Source organism: Vespa crabro, chromosome 6 (assembly GCF_910589235.1).
Source record: "Vespa crabro chromosome 6, iyVesCrab1.2, whole genome shotgun sequence".
Lineage (NCBI taxonomy): Eukaryota > Metazoa > Arthropoda > Insecta > Hymenoptera > Vespidae > Vespa > Vespa crabro.
In genome coordinates, this window is record NC_060960.1 from 11,084,331 (window position 1) to 11,109,500 (window position 25,170).

The 25,170-nt window shown below is 40.9% G+C and overlaps 1 protein-coding gene across 16 annotated transcripts in view; it reads right to left on the minus strand.

The window, feature by feature from the left end:
- The window catches only part of LOC124425000 (potassium/sodium hyperpolarization-activated cyclic nucleotide-gated channel 3), a 62,139-nt gene extending 39,062 nt beyond the window's left edge, over positions 1-23,077 (minus strand). For 3 of the 16 annotated variants that reach the window (XR_006942404.1, XR_006942403.1, XM_046964730.1), the window contains exons 1-2: positions 21,356-23,076; positions 12,481-12,564 (exon numbers count right to left, since the gene is read on the minus strand). Coding sequence is in view for 14 of the 16 variants with exons in the window: in XM_046964730.1 (XP_046820686.1) it covers positions 12,481-12,564; positions 21,356-21,393 (122 nt within the window). In the remaining 2 variants the exon portion in view is untranslated. Of the gene's footprint in view, positions 1-7,675; positions 11,236-12,480; positions 12,565-12,656; positions 12,909-21,355 lie in introns of those variants that run through there. The other 13 variants (XM_046964725.1, XM_046964718.1, XM_046964722.1 and 10 more) reach the window with 10 other exon arrangements.
- Between the last annotated feature and the right edge of the window lie 2,093 nt (positions 23,078-25,170).

Consider the following 25,170-nt stretch of genomic DNA (forward strand, 5'->3'; position numbering starts at 1 on the left):
GGATATATTGCGTCTCTGTGTCAAAAAAAAAAAGAAAAGATTAATCGTAAATATAATTAAACGATTTTTACGAAGGTTACATTAATTTCACCGTCTTCGATCATTAATTTTCTTGAAGAATTACGCGAGATAACGATTTATATATATCTATATCTACATCTATGTATATATATATATATAGATATAGATATATATTTGCGCACACACACACACACATGTGTCATTCACAGACTATTTATAAATTTGATAGAGTTTTGCGAAGAGAAAAAAATGTTTAGGAGGAAGTATATGTGATTCGAGGATCGCTGTGCAAAGTCATGGAAAAATCGTCGGTGCGTAAGGAGAGACGCGTACGCGAACCCGTTCGCGTGGGTAGTATAACTTAACACGTCGTCTAAAAGCATTATTCAGAATGGCCGCTGCTGGTAGGTACCCTTATGAAAGAATCGGCTAAGCCAAGACGAAGGGGTCAACAATGGCTATATTATCTTTTTAGTCTCGCAATTAGCTGGAATTCTAAAGTCGCCGTAGCTGACGATAAATTGCTGATGTGATCGAAGAGAGACTAAAAAAATGACGGAAGCGAAGCCTCGTGAAAATATTATATTTATTTTCTTTCTCGCGACAATTCTATTTTGACAAAGAATGCCTCGCGCAAATCGCCGTGAAATAGAAAACAAAGAGAGACGAAGATAAATAAAAAAAAGAAATAAAAGAAAATAAAAAGGAAAAGAGGAGGAGGAGGAGGAGGAGGAGGAGGAGGAAAAAATGAAGAAACAAGCGTACCCTTTACGCTCGAGAACAAATCGGTCGAACGCTCGTATCAGTCAATTAGTTTTAACGATCAAGGTTTCGTTGTATTTCACTCGACGAACTGAACGTTCCGAGTGTTACCAATCGTCCAATCACGTGTGAATCACGTCCTAAGCTTGTGCATTTGAGTAGAATGCCATTATGTTCGTACGCGTTCATTTCTCTGTCCCTATCTTAAAATATATCTTTTCTTTTTCCCTTTTTAATAATTAAACGTTCTTCTTTAAACGGTGCCTCCGACCGACCGAGCGCGAGTTCTCCCTCTTTTACCGCGCTAACGCGACAACGATTCTCTACTACGATCAAACGATTCAACGACGACATATGCTCGCTTCGACGAAATATTACTATCGATCTGGCTATCGGTTTACGTTCTACGATACAATACAGGTATTTCCTTTACGATTCGAATAAATCTCGTCGTGGAGAATTCATTTTCCGATTGATCGTGTATACGACAAATACTGTCAAAAGTCTCTATACGGGAGTACAATAAAGGTAAAGATAAAAATAAATTATAAAAAGGAATCAATCTCACTTTGTCGATCGGTGAATTTACGAGGAACAACGAGAGATTGATGTTCCTCGGTGTTCCAATCAAAGTGGCATCCAAGTGGTTGGCGATCGGTGCCGATTAAAATATCCAAAGAACGATAGTAAGTCTTCGAGTCCGTGTGTGTTCTTGGACGACGTGTCCTCGCGTTGAAGGCGAACACAAACCGAATGCGAACGTATCGAAACGTGCCCACGAACTCGTTAAATTCGCGAAATTTTCAATGAGGAGAGACAGAGAGAGAGAGAGAGAGAGAATGGGCACGTGCACGTCAATTTCGAAGCCGGCGAATAACTCCGATCCGTGTAAAAGCGGATGTATAAAGGAAGTGATCTCCCGGTGGCGAGACGTACTCGCGCGCTGAGGGACCGACGGACGGTCGAGAGACTGACTCTCTCGCGACTCTGGCTGGAGCGTCGAGAAGCGCAGGAGGAGAGCTAGATCGACGGAGAGAGGAAAGGAGAGAGAGAGAGAGAGAGAGAGAGAGAGAGAGAGAGACAGGGAGAACGAGAGAGAGAGAGAACGCGCGCAGGAGCAGGGAAACGCACGCTGCTCGAGCGCAGCTTAGGATTTGAGCGCAGAGCTTCGAGCGCCGGCCAGTTGGAGAGAGAACAGTGTGTCTCTGTATGTGTGCGTGTACGAGTGTATACTTCGATGACCGACGACGGACTGCCGTTATTAGTTGCTGTTTTTGTTAGATGTTGTTGGAAAGAGGAATGAAAGAAATAAAGGTAAAACTAAGAGGAAGAGACAGATAGGCAAGCAAATAAACAACAGATAGACAGACAGACAGACAGACACGATCCCTCGCTCTTCTTCGTTCACGAAACGTCCTTCCGCGCGAATGCGAAACGAAATCGTTCGTACTAGCAAGGAGAGTGAACCAACGATGTTGGTGGGAGAGAGAGAGAGGGAGAGAGGATGGAGGATCCGATGGTGGGGTACGTGACGAAAGAAGGCCAGCTGTTTCTCTCCATTTCACTACGCGTCGCCCTTTTCCTTCCCACCTTATTTCTACCTAACTTGATTCTTTGCGAGAAAAAAAATAAAGGATTTTTATTGAAAAGGGACCTCGAAAGAAGCCCCTACCATACCTTTCGAATCTTTCTTCATCATTTATTTTCTTTATTCATTCTAAACGATCTCTCGGTAATCATTCGATAGCTTCGAAAGCATCGAACTCCGATTCAATTTATTCGGAGATTTAAATTCTACCCTATCGACAGAGAGAAGTTTGGGTAAATAAACGTAGAGAATAGCTGCACGATTTCCTCGATAGATGACGCTGAAATCGGAAGCTCCCCTTCTTACCGACCATAGCTTCGATGATGATAATGTAAACGCTTCGATCAAAGTTAAAAGTGCATATACATATATATATATATATATATATATATATATATATATATAGACGTATATTCGTCGTGCGTGACATCATTAAAGCGTCATACCGCGACAATAGCACGTCCATAATATAAACTTTTAATCGCAAAGTCAAAGACGTTTTTTGATCGATTAATAAAATCACATAGAAAATACACCGATGAAATAGATAAATAGGCGGGGAAGAATACGATCGCGTTTCAACGTTCGTCGTTTATAAGATAAGATCATCGTCGAAACGATTTGCTATTTTAACAACGTTAAAAGTCAATTATAGCAAGGCGATGCTATGTACGGGCATTAATTGGTATCGTATCGCGTGTCCGATAAATCAGAGTAAAACGAATCGCCTGTTAATAGCGCGAGTAAACGCGATTATTAAAATATTTTCTATATACAAGCGATAGATATACTAGTATCATTCATATACATTTAATAAGTCCATCCTGTATGATCGAAAATATCATCGATTACGCTATTTAGCTTATCGTATAAATTCGAAAAGAGGCTTATTCGAGCGAATATTTTCTACCGTGTGATGCAAGATTCGGGTCAGTGGTTCGAGTCCTTTTTTTTTTTTTCTTTTTTTTTCCTTTTTTTTCGGAACTCAATTTTTCAATTAGGCATTACGAGGTCTGCGGTCATCCGTGGTTGAAGCAACCTTTCCCGATTCTCTTGAGGGAATCCAACGGTCGGACGTCATTGAACGAAAACGGGCGATAAAATAATTTCACCGTAATATCCTACATCGAATTAAAGTTCAAAGTTAAAGGAGACAAAAAGAATAAAAAGGAAAAAGGAAAAAAAAAAAAAGAGTTTCGTTGTATTAAAGAGCGATATATTCGTTCCCACCCAAGTCGCCGACCATTGCAATGCCGAATTATACCGAACGCAAAGAGATCGTTAAAGGGACGAACGTGCGATTAAATCACGTTTCGCTATAAAAGATTTTCGCAGGAAAGTACGCATGAATTATTAATTGGCCCTCCTTTGTCCGTCATTCTATTTCCTTTTTTCTCTCCTCGCAAAACGATCAAAAGTGTATATTTTTCTTTGCCTCCGTTTCGCTAAGCTAAACGCTCAAACGACCAATCTTCAACGTTGAATTCTAATAGCTTCCGGGTCTCGTTCAATGTAAAAATATGCGCCAAGCAAAGGCATTTTGTAAGATGAAATCTTAACTTTTCTATGAATCGTAATTTCCAACGGTCGCGTATGTACGGTCTCACGACTTACGTGACTCAAGATATTAATCAAGCTCTCTTTCTCTCTCCCTCCCTCCCTCCCTCTCTCTCTCTCCCTCTTTTTCCTCAGGGGTAAGGTCGTGCATTGAATGCGATGACAGAGGCCTCGTTCGTGTGTAGGCAAACTCCGTTGGAACTCGCGTGCAACTACGCAAACGTATCTACAAAGTGTCAAAGAGCGATTTTTCTTTGACTCTCTCTCTCTCTCTCTCTCTCTCTCTCTTCTCTGACAGTCATTCATGAATCACTAGGAAGCAAAAGTGTGTTAACACAAATATGTCCTAAATAAAGAAGGATATATCGTGATAAGTACGTGTGTCCCTTTTGAAAGGACATTAGGCTTACGTCCCATTTAAAAACGACTCATTTCTAACGTGATCTTAACCAATTCTCATCATCGTATTTGGCAATGAGCATGAAAAAAAAAAAAAGGAAAAGAAAGAGAAAAAGAATAGTTAGAATGAGATTAGAAGCGAGCGACCGCTACGTCCGTGGCCTTGATACCGCGTATCTCTTTGTAGACCAATTCTTCGCGGTAGAATGTCAACGATTACGAACACCAAGAATACTATACGATGCCGCTTACGGTAATATCTAGCTGCCACGCCCACTAAGTTTAATTAAAAGGTTCGTCTTCTTTCTAACATAAAAGTAGAAGCCTATCATAAAGCCTACGCTAAAACGTATCTCTTTCGTCTTCCTTTCGTCTTCGACGATTGAAGAAAAAAGCGAATGCACCGAAGGAATGACTTTTTGCTTTTCGTTTGAGAAAACGAAGGAGAGAAAAAAATGTACGACAAATAAGGACTATGCTGTGGAAGACCCAGCTGTGCTGTACCTTCGAGCGAAATGTAAAGAATGGAACGTACAAACGTATACAACAATTTTCCTTTTCCGATTTAGTCTTTTTAAAAGTCAGACTCGCCTATTTCTCTATAGGTACCTTTTTCTTTCTTCTTCTTTTTTTCTTTTCTCATCTTCCAGAGAGAATGTAAGAAACGTACAAAAGTTTTCTTAGGCCTGTTCATTTAACAATGACTAAGTTCGCTCAACGAAAGACGCGAATCTATGAAAAAGTCAAAAGCCACTTGCACCCTGCAAAACTCTCAGAAGACATGTAAAGAATCATTCTAATTTATTTTCGTGACAAGAAAGAAACCGATCGAATTCGTCAAGGTGGTCTAACGCGTAATAAAGATTATATAGTAAACACCGAATGATCGATCCCTCGTTGTACGGAAAATCGCTTCTTGGCTCGAGGAGTTACCAGAGCTCAAATGCATGCGTACATACATACATACATACATATATGTGTGTGTGTATGTGTGTGTATACATATTCATGTACGTTTGTATATATGTCTCTGTGAACGCATATATTTTGGAGCTAGAAGAGTCACTCGATTACATCGTGTAATCGCAGGAAAAGGGAATAACCTTGGTCGTTGCGCGCGGGCGTGCGGCCACGATCTATATAAGGGGTGCGAAAGTGCAGAGTGTTGCGTTGGTAGGGGGTGCTAGGAAAAGGGGTGGGCGTAAGGGTGGAGAGGAATGCAGGATAAACCTAGATCAATACGGACAAAAGCGTAGCAGCTCTCATGCTCTCGCGAAAGCCGCGACACACATGCGGTATCAATATTACGTTTCGACAAAAGTCTCTAACCTTGCTTAATGGCTTAAGAAATAAAATCTAATTCGCGTCTATCATTTTTAACGAAAGAAAGAAAGAAAGAAACGTTGTAAAGTCCTTCGTTACATCGATTCTACGATATAATAATCTCTATTTGGATACTTAAGTAGAAGGTTTTCCTGCCATTGTATCGATCGATACGTCGCAACCGACGACGAGATTGCCGAAAGGCGATTGCGACATTCCTATTTGTGTACTTAAAATATGTATATCGAGATGCACTATGTCAGCGAGTACACACAAAGTCTATGCATTTTCCAATTTCTTTGACCCTCTTAACGCGACCTTCCACAGAATATATATTGTAGTTTTCTAGAGTTATATCTTTCCAAGATATTAAATTCGAAGGAGAAGAACGATAGAGAGAGAGAGAGAGAGAGAGAGAGAGAGAGAGAGAGAGAGAGAGAAAGATTCTACATCGAAATATCTACAAATTTGTATAGAAGAAATGCATACGGATACATACATTTTTTGATAATAAATTCTTTTCTTCTAATCCTCCCTTTGCCTAATGCAATGGCAAATGTCGGCCACTCGATTAGTCATGCACTTTTCTTGGAAGTCGATAAACGCCGTTGCAGCGAGTATAAGCCTATTCTCGCTCCAAGGTATATAAATATTTATCGATTCGTATCAGCTGCCAACCTGGCCACCTGCGCTCCAACGCAAAAGATGTCCTATGGACTTTTCCTTCCCCTCTCCTTTTCCCTTTTTAGGCACGATCCCAAAGCAAAATTTATGGCGATATTTATCTATTGCTTGCCTTTTTCAACCATTTATTCCTTTTACCTTCGATAACGACGACTATTGTCCGATCTATCCTCCTACATATGTTCGTACGTATTCCGATTGAGCTATCCATTGACGCGCGAGATCATTCTAGACAAGACTGACTTGATTAATACCGCGATAAAACGAAATAATACGAATTATGCAACCTGCGGTAGAAAATATTCCTATTGCAATCATCTTTCGATGTATTCGCGTTTTATGAAAAAAAAAAAGAAAAAAAAAGAGAGAAAGAGACAAATCGCATGATACGAGCGAGTAAGGATGCACTTTCGTTTCGCATAATAAAATTCTTTGATCAAGCAACGAATTCCCTTAAATAATGATGAATAATTTATTTAGGATTCGATCGAACATAAATGGTCCTACAAAAAAATAAATGCACGGTGACATCGACGGGGTAAAACTTGTTCGATCCGTTCTTTACAATGCAATTATTAGCACGCTCCTCTCTCTCTCTCTCTCTCTCTCTCTTTTTCTCTTTTTCATTGCTTTTCTTATTCTCGTTAGATGCAATAACAGCTGGAACAAAAACCAGAACTCGGGCACGAGTTCCTATGTTATAACGCTGCGAAACATAGAAAGCCAACAACGAAGCGCACAAATTACGCTATACATTGAATTTATATATCAATTCTACTTTTTATGGCTATGGTTCGCTAAAAAAATGTCGACCTTGCTTTTTTTGGACGAATGAATAGATATAGACGAGAGTTACGATGAAAAATGTCAATGCTTGTGCAAGCGATTTGTATCAAGCGTAAAAACGGTTAGAAAAGAATTAAAAAAAAAAGAAAAAAAGTAAAAATACAAATGAAAAATTGAAAAAATATTGAACAAATATAAAGGATGGGTTTCAGGGATTTGAGCACATCGAGAGCTTTATTAAGAGCATACGATACATCACAATTCGCGATGAACATATTTCCCGTATTGTGTGCGTTCATTTTGAAGAAGAACGTGTTCCGCGCTAAAGAATATGCCGCGTGCTATTGTGCATCGACGATGAAAAGCAGCACACATATAGAATTTGCGATTTTTATTCATCGCTTTATCTACGTCGTTCTTTCGGCTTTTTCTCCTGTATTACTTTATTTTTTTTTTCGCAGCAGCAGCAGCAGCGGCAGCAGCAGCAGCAGCAGCAGCAACAGCATCTTTCGATACTCAATACGAGCAAACAAATAATAAAGAAGTTATTGCATACATGAGAGGGTTGTTTTCCTGGTTGTTCGGTGGTTGCGAAGTTACGGAACGCCTTGGTCGCCACAGGGCGAGTCTGACCAAGCCGTATTTTGTCATGATTCGATGATAATCGATCTCCGAGGTCCTGCTCTTCTTTCGATCTCTTATCGTTGTGCACTCTCTCTCTCTCTCTCTCTCGTCGAATCAATCGATTCGCAAGATGCTTGCCTCGCTTTCAAGGATCATCGTTCTTGACGATGTTCGATGTACGATATTTTATATTCAGTGGGAGCTACTATTACACTGGATTTGAAAATGGACGAACCGCAAGGACGTAAGGCGTTTATTTTCTCTCTCTCTCTCTCTCTCTCTCTCTCTCTCTCTCGACGAAGACGTGAAAATCGATCGCTGCTCCGCTCGACCGATCGTTTATCTCTCTCTCTCTCTCTCTCTCTTCCTCTTTCCCTTTCTTTACGTAACTCGATCCTCCTAGTGTCGTCTTCTTCGTGGCTTCGACGTACACGCAAAGAGGATGTGGGCGGAATTCGTTGCAAATAAGCGAAGAACGAAGAGTAGAATAGCCAAAAATGGGAACATCAGTCTTTAGGATTTCACTGATATATCGATATTTCTTTATCTTTCTCTTTCGATCGAAAAACTGATCGATCCTTTATAATATTCGATGGATGTGATTTTAGGGAAAGAACGTAGCAAAAATATCGAATTATATTTCTTTTTCGTCTTCCACTTTTTTTTCTTCTTCTTTAACTTCTCCAATCTCTGCCGATTTGAAGGCGGACAGAGAATGGCGTTTAAATATGAACACTAGGTAAATGCAAGATAAGCTCTGGTTAAACGATAGCACAGCCGATTTTAATTGATAATGGAGTATAAGTGAAGCGTACTCGCTGTCTACCAATTTTCCTTCGTCCATTGTCTACTTCTGTCTCTCTCTCTCTCTCTCTCTCTCTCTGATTTTCTCTCTTTCCTTCTTTTTCTTTCAAATTTGTCGATCAAGTTCAAAGATTCGTAGCAAACGAAAAGATTTTTTTTTCTTTCTCTTTATCTCTCGGTATCTCTCCTTCTATCGCGACAACTTTATTGCGAATATCCTGGCAAAAAGTTTAACATATGTGCTTCTCTTTCCCTCTCTCTCCCTCTCTCTCTCTCTCTCTCTCTCTCTCTCTTTCCTGTAATGCTTTGCAACGGCGAAGAGCGTCTTGGTAGTCAAGGCATTGGACATGCGCGTTGAAAATGAATTTCTTTGTCAATGGCAGCGTTCGACTTTGAGGGAATCAACAAATCGCTTCTGTTAATCTCAATAGTATATATAGACTAAAACACTTTTTCTTTACTCTGCGAATAGTTCTCTTTCGATTTCTCGAACTATCGATCGATCTTAAAAATAGAAAAATTCGATCGGTATTGCTCTTCTAATAATAATGCTTCATCCTATAATAATACCTCCGTTTTATCTTTCTCTTTAACACGGAGATACAAACACACACATACACATATATTTACACGTACAGTCGTAATCTTTCGAGTCTCTCTCTCTCTCTCTCTCTCTCTCTCTCTTTTCTCCCCTTAGATTTTTACTAGAGGTATTAAGAAACCAAGATAAAAATAAATAAAATAAATAATACTATAATAATCGCACATTGTTGGTATCGTGGATCCTTCATATTTCTTCCTTTTCAATAGAAAATATAGAATATAAAAAAGTTAACGAGTAACAAGAAAGAGATTTCGTACGAAAGTATATTCATTAGGAAAGCTTTCGTTTCGATATATCCAATAATTTATATTAACGATGAGTTCGGGTGAATCGGAGCGCGAGAGAGATTTTAGTCGATGCAAGTTTTAACGATGCGCCATATCGATTGATATCCCTTATCGTCGATAAACGAGGCCCCCATCGTTTCCTCTTCGTCTTTCGCGGGAATTCACTCACTCGCATAGCTTTCGTTTCTTTTTTTCGTAAAAGAGTTGAAATCGTTGAAAGTAGACATGACCGAAGGAAGAGCAGAGGTACTTTGAGATTTTTTATTCGATGGCGCATGTGACTCGAAGGTCATCCTCCGAAATATATATATGTGTATATATATATATATATATATATATGTGTGTGTGTGTATATATATATAGCAAGAGAGAGAGAGAGAGATCGATCCTTTCGAAGAAATAGTTTAAGCGCCCCCACGTTACAGTTTCCTTCGGAGAAAGTAGAAGAGACTATCGATGCGTCGACGGATCGAAAGGAACCACTCTCCCTCTCCCCATCCTTCTCCTCAACCCTTCCTACCCCTCCTCCCACCTCCTCTCTTTCTCTCTTCCTTTTCGTCGACGAGATTACGATCGCGGTATAGAAAATCGATCGGCAATAGGAGAATCGTAGGAGGAATGCGCGATATATCAGGGCTCAGGAACGTGACCTAGATGATAGGCCGCCACGCCTTTTCCCAACGCCAAATTTCTCGACCACCACCACCACCACCACCATCTTGCTTTTTGTCTATTTCCTTAAGATCCTTCCTCCATTGCATTTACGTCGATCCTCTTATTTTCCTTCTCCGGGAACATCGCCAGCTCGCTTTCTCCACGATTTTTGACCTTGCATTGTACTACGTTCCGTATCGACCGTCGAAAAGCTCGTAAGCTCTGACAAACAAGCATGCTTCAGGATGGAGCTCGCCTCACCTCTTCCACCGTCGATCGATATCTAAAGCATAACCAAAGATAACCTTTGTCACGGTAAAGATACCTTATCCCTCCACTTTACATTCTCGAACATTGGAGGAGTTGTTCAAATTCCAAGGAAAGAAAGAATAATTCGTCCATATTGAGGACTTTCCTGCATCATCGAGGTTCAGACGATCACAGCGACTGCGCAAGCTTGGCATTCGGCCGTGTTTGACTTATCGCTCATTAGACTCTTTTGGCCATCTTCTCGCATGCTCCTTCCATGTACTTTCTCCGGTGTTTTGAATGGCTCGTCATTGACGTCTTGAATGACACACGAGAGTTGGTGGGACGAGAGAAAGAAAGAACCATACAAATAAATAGATAGATAGATAAATAGAGACAGACAGAGAGAGAGAGAGAGAGAGAGAGAGAGAGAGAAAGGAGGACTTTTGGACTTTTCGAGAGAGAGAGAGGGAAAAGAGACGAGAAGGGATTCGATGGAATAGTATCGTCGAGAGGATTCGATCACAAGTAAACTCGGGGAAAGCACAAACGTTATCGCGAACGCGACAAGCACCAAGAAGAAAAGAAAAGTCTCCCACGGCTGTTATGATCCCGACATTTCTCTTTTTTCTCGCTGACCGCGAGGAAAGCCTTTTATTTGAAGGGACCGCAAGCGACGACGCTTTACGGCTTTGCGCGATATCTCCGACTCGGCCAGTGGTGGTTGCTAGACGCCTCCTAGTCTCGACGCTCCTCCAAACTTCTAGGCATCGCCGTTTCGTGGCGCTCTCGGCGTTGTCCTGCCGTTCCTTTCCTTTCTTTTTTTTTCTTTTTCTTTTTCTCCTTTTTTCTTTTTTTTTTTCTTCTCTGCTGAAAGGACGGTAGGCGGATTGACCGGACGACTCTTTTCTCTCTTCCCTTTTTCGGCTTTTTATCGAACACGCCGTTCTCCACCCCCCCCCTCCCTCCCAGCCCCGCGCACCACCACTTTTCGTTCAACTTCTCCATTAACTTTTTTCCCTTTTTATTATGTCGATTAAATTCAAAGAGGACAGATTTATCCTCCTCCGTTGTTTTTATAATTCGATCGCGTCGGGGAAAATGTCGGTTTCATCGAACAAAAAACGAACAAAAAACGAACAAAAAAAAAAAAAAGGAAAAGAAAAATCGTAGAGAAGGATGCAGGCCTCGTTTGCGCATGTACCTTCGCGAATCGGACTTATAAATAAAACACATTATCGGATAGACTGGGTCGGCTATTTTCAGGTATCGACCAATCAGTGTTAAGGTCAGACACGACCGCGATAAGCCGAGGACTTTGGGATGTTCGTCATTGCAAACTGATTTTGGATCGGCATCTTATTTCCTTGGAAGGGTAAAATCTATATAAGAGGAATACTCGGTCGAATGGAAAATTTAGCTAATGGTATCATAAATGCGCGCTAATTCCTACGATACCTTACGGAGATTTCGAAATGAAATATGGTCCATGTCGTAAGAACAAATTGAACCGATCGAATTCAGGATTTTTCAAACGGAACTTTCCTTGAATACCCAAAGAAACAATCTCGTATACTCTAGATATCTATTTAGATGTAAAATTTTCGGATGAGAACCGACAAGGAAAGATAACGAGATAAGCTTCTTTCTGCGTAATAAAAAGGATCGACGAGAGGATTTAATTCGATGATGATATAATTACGCATCATCTTCCTGAAAATGCAAACGTGCAAGTGGCGCGATCAAACGGCAAAGAGAGCAACTTTTTAGATCGCAATAGCGAAGCCGAACGAAGGCGTGCCATCTAGAGACCTACCGAACGAATCTTAAGAAAATATTGATCGGACGAACGGCGCCGATAAACGATTAATCTTCGATCAATCAAAATATAATTATATGCGATCTATTAAAGCAGCAGAAGCAGCAGCATGCTCGATACGATGAACAAATTTTACTTGTTCGAGATAGGAGCCCCTAGAAAGCGCAATAATCTGCGTGCTTGATTGATCGTTCGAGCATATCCTTCCAAAATTACGAATCTTTCTTCTCTTTGCTCTTGCTTTGGCTTTTGAGAAAGCACGAAAGACAGCGTTGCTTTTATAGACAATGAAAAAGTGAAAAAAAAATTGACCAACTTACAATGAAAACGGCCATGATGTTTCCAGCTTCTGCGACGGACGTTTTTCGTGTTTCGCAGCATGACGACTTTCAATTCCATGGCAACTACACGAAAAAGTAATCAATTAATAATGTATTTATTCATCATCTTCTCTTATCATTCACACCGATCAACAAAGCACGATCAAATTACTTACTTCCGTAAAACGATCGTTGCGTAGTCTAACATTCGATCGTAAGAAATTACTATTCGACGTTAATCATCTTGAAACGTTAATCGCAAAAAACGATACATCATTGAAGTCTATTCAAATTAATCGTTAAATTCGTGTTAACGCGCGATTATAACCTGCAAAGATTATAGGCCCTTAAGAGGGGTAAACGCTGACTACCTGTTCTATGAACGGTCAGATTTTATCACATAAATCTTAGTATTAACACATTATATGCAAACGTTTCACCATTTTCTACGACTAGTATCGTACCCGTCCTTGAGTAACGAATGATTTGCAGAAAAGTTTCAACGATCTAGCAAGTAAGTAGAATGGTAGCGCTATTATAAGGGTAACTATACATGGAAAATGATATTACTGCGCCAACTGACGAATCCTGGCTCGTCTCGATGGAAGGCCCTATTTCCGCGTATAACGAATTACAATCAAGAAATATAACATTTGAAACGATCATTGATGAATATTATAGAAGAATGATATTGAAAAAAAGACGAGAAAAAAAAAACTGAACTTCTTGCATATTTTCTAATTCTGAAAAAATACGGATAGGAAAAAGTGGGGTGTACCGCGAGTTTGTCCTTCGAAAAATCTTACGAAAAAATTTCGTCTAGTTCCCGGTGTGGCCCTCTCGTTGATTCCCGTGCCTTCTATCAATCATAATATCCTTGAAAACTCGATTCGAGCCTCCTCCGCCTCCCCAAAATCAATAGTCCAACACCGACCTTGTTGCCTCGAACGCGTCACGATCTCGAACGGGGTATTTTTGAAAATACGATTGGAGAAAAATAAGAAGGATTTGCTCGTAAAAGGGATAGAGTTCGCCAATCGTGGGGAACGTATACGCATCCCTTATGAGATATGCCATTAAATTTTCGACGAATTCGAATCGATCGAGTCGTGCAAGGGGATCCTTTGATCGTTACATCTCGATGATTGGATCGAAAGCAGCAGGTAAGATAAAAATGCATCATAGCGTGTAGGATGGATTAGAAAGGGATAGACGGATGAACAGAGAAAGAGAGAGAGAGAGAGAGAGAGAGAGAGAGTGAGAGACAGAGGAAGTATAAGGGTGGGATTGGGCAAGCGCCGCGCGACCAGACGCGCAGAGTCTCCGCGCGATCACAATCAACGACGCTGGTACATGACCGAAGCAAACCTGGTCGATATGAACGTTCCTCTGACCTACAGAACGTAACGTCTAGGTGTCTCTCTCAACGATCAAACGCACACGCACGCACGCGCGCCTTACTGCCAATATACACTATCGCAACAACATAGACAGATAATATGCATATAAACATAGGTGCATGCACATCGTATAGGGATTTGCATAGGCAGCCCCGCGTAAAGCCGTGAATCACAGATATTCGTTCGATCGAGATACGTGCGAGATTCGAAGTGCTTCATTGTCTGGCGCGAAGGGTGCTTGACCTTCCTCAACATATGGAGCACGATCGGTATACCAATACGATGATCCTCATTGCCTTGTGGTTCCTCCTCCTCCGTCGTCGTCATTGTCGTCATCGTCGTCGTTGTCGTCGTCATCGTCTTCGTCGTCCTCGTCGCCGCCAGCAGCCATATTAAAAACCCGCTTACAATACGAATCACCTAGATATTAAGCGGTCTTTTGTGTCCGAGGTGTCCTCTTTCTCTCTCTTTCTTTCTCTTTAGATATATACGTGTGTGTGTATATATACATATATATACATACATATATATATATATATATATATATATATATACACACACATATACATATATAATCTTTCTCGCTCGCTCTTAAATTCAGCTTCTTCTTGATATACGCGTCGCCGCAGGACGTACCTACGTATTCATGGGACTACTTTCCCTTTGCAACACACACGATCTATCTATACTCCCTCTCCCTCCTCCCCCCCTTTCCTCTTTCTCCCCCGTGTTACCCAAATCGACTGCTCTCAGCCCGTTCCGCGAGGTCGAGCGCCCTTTCGAAATTTGCCGATGGCCAAAGACGGCCTCGAGGACGTAGTGACTTGCTTGGCCTCGAATCCTAGATCCTTATCGAGTAGCCGAAAGCCGAGGAAAAGACAGTCCTATCGAACGACGACGACAACAATGACGACGGTTATTCTCTCTTTATCTATCTCTATCTCTCCTCTCTCTCGCTCTCTTTCTTTCCACCCTATCTACGTAAGAACACATATCGCCGATTCATTTGCGATTTGCCGTTACCTTGTACCAGACATCGATCAAACAGCAAAAGCTAATCGCTAAGATGATAAAGGCTTTCTTTCTCCTCTCTATCTATCCATCTCTTTCCTTAGGGTACGGAAGGAAGAGCTTTCCTTTCCTCCATTCTTTTCTTTTCCTTTTTCGAGTCTATTAAAGACACGAGAATCGAGCTACCTTTTCTCTACCGTCGTTCTATATTCTAGATCGCCAGTCCTATAAAAAGATATTTCCTTTCGTCTACTCAATCTACCAATCCCAAATAGAATATATTGTTATATTTGTGTGTGTGTGTGTGTGTGTATATATATATATATGTGTACCTATATCTATGGAATATATTATCTACAAGTTTGTTCGTTTAATTCTTTTTATAAATTAATCGAATTTTTTTATTTATTGTTATGTACCTGTTACACACGAGTCTACTCGCACATTTTATATCTATAGGTAAGCTAAAAGCTTACGACCTTCGTTCTTTAGTTCGCTTACGTCATTGAGTTGCCGTCCTAATGGCGATGTTTGTCCGACCGTGATCACTGACCGATATGCCAGTCCGCTTAAAGCTCTATCAGTTAGACTTAAAGCGTCTAATACTCGATTTTTACTTTTTTGTTAGAAAGAAGGAAAAAAAACAGAAGAGTCAGCCGAAAGAAAGTTTTGTATGTATATGTATATATAAGATATATATATATATATATATATATATAAGATTTTAAGTGCAAAGATATCTTCTACTGCATACGCTCGTTGGACTTTGACAGACAAGGTGAAGATTAAAGGAAGAGAAAGCTCTCGCTGTTCCTCACTTTTTTTCCCTCTTTCCAGGAAAGCGCACTGGTTGTCGCTCATTGTAGCGTGCCAGACTTCCATTGTATTTTTCTACGACGGCTGGTATAGCCGCCTTTGAAATATTTTCGAACGCTTCCAGTGAAAGAGTTAAAAAGGCGCGATAGAAAATTAGGAAACACTTTGCAAAAAAATTATTTCTTTTCTCTCTCTTTCTTCATTCATTGATCTCGACTACTTTCCTCCCTTTGAAAGACTTTATATCAATGGCAATTTGTGAATTTTCTTTATCCGATTAATAAATGCGGCATTAATCGTATTGAAAAAAAAAAAATTGTTTATCTCTTCTAAACGCACAGATCTTTAAATCAATTAATAACAAAAAAAAAAATTAAAATTAATTATATTTATAAAAAATATATAAATCCGAGCTTGCAAATGAAAATGTAAATTTCAAACTGGTTTAACTCGACTACGTTTCGTCGAATCACCCAGTATATAGATATTCATATATAAGGGCAACTCGAGCGTCGAGAGCTTCTACACGCAACTGAAAAAGAGAAACCCGTGAGGCCGTCTGCATGGTCGAACGAGCGTACAGGGAAACGATTTAACGTTCTTACGATGACGTCGTTGCATAGAGAAATAATTTTTTCTATGATTTATATCTAATGATTTATACATCTGCGTGCGTATATATATATATATATATGTATATATGTATATATATATATATATATATATATATATATATATATATATATATATATATATCATTGACATCGTTTTATGAGAATGAAAATGATTTGAAAAGAAGAATAATGACGTATGACCTAGAAAGAGGAAAAGTAGATCTAAGAAGAAACGAAAGATAAAAGAATCCAATTAACGACATGTTACGAATGATCCTACTCCCTCGACTGATTCTACTTTCTTTTCTTATTTGTTCTATCGCGATTCCGTCCTTTTTTCTCTCCATCTTTTTCCTTTTTTGTTCTATATAGCACTATTTATAAAACTTTTACGAGTTACCGCAGATATCTTTGTAAGTAGTATTGACATATTACAAAGAGGGTTAATCGTCATTAGCGAACGATAGACAGCAAAAAGAGCTGTCCTTACGTTCATCCTCGAGAATGAAGTAGTACGCGCCAGACGGAATATGCCGCCTCGGGCCGAGGTATCTTCTCTCACTTTCTCTCCCTCTGTATGAAAAGAAACACTTAGCGAGTCTTACCGTGCATATATGTACGTTTCCGCGTAAACGAAGGCTCGACGAGTACTCTGGAGTGCACTGAAACTACAAAACGAACGAATCTATTGTCTCGGTTGATGCTCGACTTCTTCTCACCGCCCCACACTCTTGCTCTCATCCTTTTTCATCTTTTTTCTTTTTTTCTTTTCTCTCTTTTTCTTTTTTTTTCCTTTTTTTTAATGCACGCGATGTATAACGATATAACGATATCGTTATCGTTACACGACGATAAGCCATTATTTTCCACGATAGCAAGATACGCTTACTATTTACAAAGAAATAATTTCGTCTTTACCGATCATATCTTAGGTCTTTGAAATTTCACCTATTAGTACAAAATTCTTTTTCGCTTTCTCTTTCCCTTGTTAATTCGTCACTGCATTGATTTAAATGTTCACCTCAAGATATCTCCTTATCACGCCAACAAAAAGATAAAGAAAAGAAAGATTTAGAAATTAAGTACGAAAGAGGAGGAGTAAAAAGCAAAACGACTACGTCAACAAATTTATGCCATGTGAAACTTACCTTAATAGCTTTTATTTTTATTTTTCTTTTTTTTTTCTTTTTTTTTTTTTTGTTGTTTTTAATGCCTTAGCGAAAACGTGATTAGACAAATAAAAAGATATAATGTACGTAATTTTGTAGCAATAATGAAAGTCAATTGTCGAGACATGCAATATGAGAAAACGATCGTAATGAATAGAGTGCGCATCCTACAATATTTAATTCTAATAGTTCGATGCACTATTTGGTGCGATGAAAGATATATAGAAGAAATGGTGAAGAATGGAAAAAAGACACAAGGTGAAAGACAAACGTAATGAAACATGCAAGGCAAAAATCGTGTTACGAGGGCGATTTTCTGGATAATTACTTGTAAAGAAATATGGATAAAGGGGAGGAATAATAAATGAAGAATGGATGCTTTCTTTAATTAACACGCACAGGTAATGCCTTGACGAAAGAATATGTATAAATAAGATAAGAGGGAGCAGAATAAGAATAAGAATAAGTAATAGTAAATAGTAATGATAATATAATAGTAATAGTGGTGGTGATGGTGGTAGTAGTAGTAGTAGTAGTAGTAGTAACAGTAGCAGTAGCAGTAGTAGTAGTTAGTGGTAGTAATAGAAGAAAGAGTAGTAGTAGAAGAGTAGAAGAAGAAGAAGAAGAAGAAGAAGAAGAAGAAGAAGGAAAAGAAATTTCGAGCACAAAGAACGAATGAAGGTGAAAAAATAAGAATAAGAGTTAATGTACCCTATTGCTCATAGTCTGCGATGGTGATCACCCGGAAGTCCCGACAATAGGCCAATTCCTACCAACACAATAATACAACAATCAGTGACTTTTTTAATAGAATACTCGCAATGCTATATCCTATTAATAACACAATGTTAAAAAGTAGCATCGTCGATGAACGCAAAGGACCCGATTGTTTATTTCATATAATCATTTTTCTTAGACTTATAGATACCTACGTAATTCGGCTCGAATCGCGTAAACGCAAATACTGATTGACGTAAGTCATAGGTACGTGGATTTTACCATGTGGGTTAAAACGTAATATTAGAGATTCTAGAGTCCTCGAGGGCTGCGAGATGCGAACCTCGACAGAGATTGCTGAGATATGAACCGCTGCCATTCTCTAGCACTTCTTCTGTTACCCCTTCACCCACAGGCTCCTCCCCGCTATCCGTACCACTCGTACACCCCCCTAGGATGACTCCCACCATTTTTATGCCCACTCGAAAAACGCCTTCAACCGCCTATTTACGAGACACGAACAAGCTACGGCCAAAAAAATCTAGGTCGCCGATTTTAATCGACTCGAAAAAGGACCATTCAGCCAACGTTGAAATTTAATCAATCTCTTCCTAGAAATTCTTACGCTATAATAAACTATTCTTTTTCGAGCAACTATACACGACTGTCTCTACATATGTAACTATGTGCGTTAAATATTTATATATTTAAATATTTATAACATGCGCGCGCGTTATCATGGAAAATAAGTGTACAACTCAAATATAATTCGACGTTGAACTTGTGCCAAACGATATGATGGCACTTGCAGGAAATGACATATGAAAATGTTGTTAATACACTCGAAACACATTAACGAGTAGTTTAATAACGCATATAGTAAACACCAAGCGCATATCACGTTCTCTCTCTCTCCCTCTCCCTCTCACTCACTCTCTCCTTTTTTCTACTTGAGATTCATTAAAATCTCGTATTTACCTTTTTATTTATATTATTTCATTTCTCTCTCAAAGTCGTTCATTAATATGATCAGTAGAACATACGACTGGATAACATTGGATTAATAACCGCATAAAATTAGTTATCTCGAATAAAGTGGCATATTCAGGAATAAAAAAAAAAATAAAACGATATTATTATCGTCAGAACATGCTTTATGAAAGAACGAATACGATGTCATTACGAGTGTCGATTAGTTTTCCAATAGGAAAGGACGATTAATGCAATTATATCTGAAAGAGAAGGTTATACGTTGCAGTTTGTTACGTCCACATGCGTAAAAATGATTGAGATGAATTAACGCAGTAGAAAAGTTGAAAACTTTGGGAATAGGATAGAGGGAGAGAGAGATGGGGGAGATTGTAAAAAGCGAAAAATAATAAACAAGATATAAGTAAATAAAAATAATGAGTAAAATAAAAAGGGACGAAGAATAAAGATAGAAAAGAGGAAGAGAGAGAGAGAGAGAGAGAGAGAGCGAGAGCGAGAAGTACAATATGGGTCAGTTATTGATTGCTCCCTGATCGACTCTCCGTAATGCCTACCATTCATCTCTAACGTTTCTATCCATGTTGTCTTAGATATTAACGATACACAAGTAGCGCTTGATGGTCCAGCTCATTGAGCGTGTCTTCCAACGCTATGAAAAATGACGATGCTAATTTGAAAAATATTTCGAAACTTCTCGAAAATACGAAAGCAGGACGCAAGACTTTATTATAATATGCGAGAAAGAACGAAACGCATATTAACATCGCATAATGCGATATCAGCCTATTTGCGTTGACCCTTATCACGTTAAATCACCGTTATTATGGCCAAGTAGGAACAACTCGTGCGACGAGAGTATTAACGAAGTAAATTAAGGAAGAAAAATTCTTAAACTAAGTATGTTTTGAATACGAAATACAAATGAAACGTGACCATCGTTAAGAATGTATTAAGCTGCGCGCTGCGTCCCTCGAATGCAGCCATCGTTAGGACGAATGCAGTTTCGTTATAAACTCTCCTACTTAATGAACTACTGTCAATCTTAGGCTAGTTTTCCCAACAACAAGTATCATTTTTTAAAGAAGGCTAATGAGGAAACGTTTTCAATCGATAAAATCGATAAACTTTCGATCTTGGCGATCTTCACAATTGATATACAACGAAGTAGAAAAGTTTGCGCCTCATTTTACTCCGAAACGTTCGATCTACTTGAACAAAGCAGGTCGTTCATTCAACAAAGCAGCAGCAATGACAGCTCAATGGCTGCAAAATGTGGGCTAACCCTGAGGGTACGATTTTATTGGAGCGACGATAAAAGGTAGTTCTATGAAGGAAATGACGACAATTTCAAAGAGAACAAAGAATAAAAATACGTGTTTGTATAAAGCCGAAGAAGTCAAGCGTGTCAATGACTAGGTCGGTGTCGAATCATCGGCCGATTTGAAGAATTCTTCTCTGGCTTCCATAAGCGCTCTCTTAATCGTCGTTGAATCGTTTCCTTATTAATTATAACATCGTAGTAATTATTATCGTTTAATACCTAAAACCCTTCTAAGAGAGCGTCCAAAGGTTAAAAAAAGAATAAACGAACTATATTCTTATAATCCTTCACGGGACTGAGCCGGGAGGGAAGCGAAACTAAGCTTTTTCAAAAACGATTCCTTCGATATTTATTAATTCGAAAGAAATATATCCTATGCAGCTGTCGTGTCTTCGTTTCGTTCGAATTTAATCTCTCGAGTCGTCCCCAGGCACCTCGCTGCACTGCCAAGTATTATCAAAGAACACGCACGAATTTCATATAGCGCGCTTCCTAATAATCCTTACGATTTATTAGCTCGGCATTATAGTAAAAGCAATTTAACGTCGAAGAGATCCGTTCTATTAGATAAAACATTAATGGCTCTTTCCTAATGACCGTTCGTTCGCGCTATGTAGCTACGCTGAGATGAACGTAAAAGAATACTAAACGTAACTACGTAAACGTCACGTGCTTCTCATCATGCGCAACGACGAACGCATCTATTTAATCGAGATATGGTATTGTCGTCGCTCGGGAAAATCATAGAACCGAAGAAAGAATAGAATAGATGTCGATTAAAGGAATCTAAAGAGAGGTAGGTAGATAAATTAGCTCGGATAAGATCGGTTTACTTACGGATGAGAGACACGCCTTTGAAGGCTTCTGAGGGACATGGCTCTGTTCTTATTGCGGGCCGTTCCTCCGAAGGAAGCTTGGAAGATGGTCCCGCTTCCAACGTCGGTTCCGGCGTCGGATCCGGCGTCGATTCTGGCGTCGGGTCCAGCGTCGGTACCAGGATCGGTTCCAGGATCGGTTCCAGGATCGAGTCTAGGAGCGGCGGCGACGTCAACGCCAGCGTTACCGTTCGGCGTGACGCGGCGCGAGGCAGCCGAGCCGGGAGAGGCTGCGAGTTGGTCTCCCGTCGGTGCCACGGCCACCGCCGCCGCCGACGCGAAGCCCCCCGAGGTCGCCAGAACGGTGCTGCTGGTAGTGGTGCTGCTGGTGGTGCTGCTCCTGACGGTGGTACGCCGGAATGGGCCCGACGTACCCGACAATCGCCGTGCTAATCTGCGGGCGAGCCGACGGGCCAGGCGCGCCCCTGCACCACCGACACCCACGCTGACGGTATTTCTGTCCCACCCCCCGTGTCCAGGGGGTGGTACAAGTACCACGGTTTACCCGTTCAAAAGCTTCCTCTTTCTTCCCTATCTCCTTTGTCGCTAGTTTGCCACCAGGCTCTCCCGAACGCTCCGAGACTCTCTTATCTTCCGTCCTACACGACGAATTATCCAGCCTCCTTGGCTCTTCTTTATTCTCCCTTACTCCCTCTCTATTTATCTATTTATCTATCTATCTATCGGTCTATCTATCTATCTATCTCTATCAATTATCCGTCCTTCCTCGCTTATCGCATTTCCTTTTGCTACAAACGACGATCGAAATTTCGTCTTCGGCTCGACGACAACGATTTGCTAGTCGCCTGCGATGCGTAAGAATTTTCAAGAAAACTCAGACAAACAGAGAGATTATTCCCAATTTTCAATCTAAACGGCTTGTAAACGTACCTGCGCGTATGCGTATCGGGGCCATCGATGGATTAAAATAAAAGAACGATTAGCCCAAGTACGATCAGCCCCTCGTGCCCGTTCAAGGGAACGCGATTTCCATATTCTCGTTCTTGATCGTATCACGAACCGTAAGAATTTTCTTTGCGTGTCGCGTCAAATCGACTTCTTCCACGAATTTCTGCGCGGTCTTGCGAGATTCTTCCTTCGAAATAACCATCGCGCTACCTTGCTCCATTTCCCTTCGAGCCCACGTGTCTTCCTCTTCCTTCCCCTTCTCCTTCTCCTTTTCCACCTTCACTAATAGTAATAGCTTAGTATCACAATGAACGATTTTCCTACGCTTAGCCTTAAGATTATAAAATCACAGTCGCAAATTGATACGGATCCTGTCGTCCGAGTCCTCCCTCCCTTTCGCGCGAGTACTTCTTCTTCGCGCGTCGTCGCGAGGACGGCGATAGTTCTCTAACCGCTTCCTATCGCTCTCGTCGTCTTTCCTGACGCGCATGAATTTCTTCAGGCTCTATCCGTAATAATGAAATCCGGATGATCGAGAAAAAATGTCGTTCGCACACCGTTGCTCCCTACGGGACGGATTGCGTCTGCTCATCGATATCGATACTCGCCGCCTTTCCGATCTTTCACCGGCTTCACTCGGCTCAGCTCGGCTCGGCTCGCGCCACGAGGCTCTCGTGCTCTTTGTTCGACCGAATGACTGCTACCATCACCGGCACAACCACTACTACCACTACCACCACCACCACCACCACCACCACCTTCTTTACTACCACTACCACCACCGCCGTCGCTGCCGCCACCACCACCTCCACCACCACCACCAGCACCGTCACCACCGCCACCACCGCCCTCGCCCTCGCCCACGCCGCCACCACCACCGTCTCCTCCGTCTCCACCTCCACCACCACCACCACCTCCAGCACTACCCTCCGTCGACTCGGCGAATCAGCACGCGATATCTCGCGAAAATCAAAGAACTCTCGATCTATTTGAATCCTCGCGATTCTTCCCGCGCTTTATCGCATTCGCCGAAATCATTGGATCCTGCGTAATTGCACGGCTATATCTTCTACGAAAGAAACGAGAGACGAGCGATGCCATTTTCTTTTGCCCCCTTATCTTTTTTTCTTTTTTATCCTCTTCCCCTTCTTTTTCTTCCTCTATTGCTACTTTGCACTATTATATGACGATAGTATCTAATTGTAAGTCCTATGCGATTAATTTCATTCCTTCGTCTCGAATGTGCTTCTTCGTTCCATGATCGTACATTCGTCCTGCTCCATTTTCGATGCGCTCTTCCGTCGAGGAAACGACGATTACAAAACGAACGATTTTGAGTCTTTAAAAGGCGGATACAGATCTTTGAGACGTTGGGTGGCGCGTATCGATCGAGAATCATCAACCAACATATCCTTCCATGCCCCTTCTCCCTCGCTCATACTCTCTTTCTCTGTCTCTCTCTCTCTCTCTCTCTCTCTCTCTCTCTCTCTCTCTCTCTCTCTCTCTCTCTCTCTCTTGCCCACCCTCTCTTTCTCCTTAGAAAACTCCACAAGATAAGAGAAGATGTCGCTCGAGCGCCTACCGGAACTCAAAATTATACTTCCTCTTTACTTCTTTCTCTTTCTCTCCTTTCAATTCTTTCGCACGTATCCTGTCCGGTTTCCTTTTTTTCCAACTTTTATCTCTTCTCCTTTTTAGTTTCCTCTTTCCCCTTCCAACTCAAACGACGTATTCCTTCTTAGATATATCGGTCAAGTCTGATTTGCTTTAATCGGATCATTCTTCTTTTGCTGCAATTACATTTCCTGATTTTATTATATAAATATATTAAAAATAACAATTAATAAATTTAATATTTTTCACGTTCTCTCGTTCCTTTCCTTTCTCTCTTACCATCGAATTACGCCCTAACGAAGATACAGAATGACGATTCGATTGATTCTAATTATCGAGCACACCCTAAATCTCAATATTCCACTCTTACCTCCTTGAGCAAAACGATGGAACGTTGTGCTTTTTTAAAGGTAACAGTGTCGACGGGAGAAAATCATTCATTTATCACTGCAATAACGCGACACAGCGAATCGAATCACGGAAAATTATGGTTCAAGTTACCGATCGTCAATATTTTCGGATTGATGTCTTCGAAACACGTTTCATTCACGATTATATTCGTTCGTTCTACCTCGCCTCTTTTTATTTATTTATCTCCTATCCCCTATCTCCTCTCGTTCTCTCTCTCTCTCTCTCTCTCTCTCTCTCTCTCTCTCTCTCATCCCACCTCGCTCTGCGCATTTCACTCACTTGGCCCTCTCACTAGTACTCGTTTCGCCAAAGAAGCTACTTTCGCACCCTCTCATCCATCCATCCAACCATCCATCCATCCATCCATCTACCTGTTTCCGTTCTTTAATTCGACCGCTTATTCATTCATCTACCTTTCTACCTATCCACCGTTCCTCCCTTCCTACCATCGGCCAAAGCTCGTTTATATGCACCGATCGTAAAACGAATGTGAGAGAGCGTGATATGTTCCTTCGCTCTAAGACGATGCCATGCATGCGCGCCGATCGTCCTTATTGATTACGACGCATTGCTGCGTGCAGAAAGCCGATCGTTTTTCTGGTAGGAAAAGGATCTTCGTTTCCAATGTTCTACGATGCGAGGGATCAAAAACGTTTCCTTTGAACGGTAGGACTGATCAACGCGGAAAGGGAATATACGTAGCTCCGGTACGATCGGTACGAGCCACTGAGCGATTACCCACTCTGCAACAGTGGGTACCGTTATACGCGTTCAAACGTACCATTGACTTTGACGTTAGGCGGCTGATAGCCGGCCTCGCACTGATACCGTACCACTCGCGCC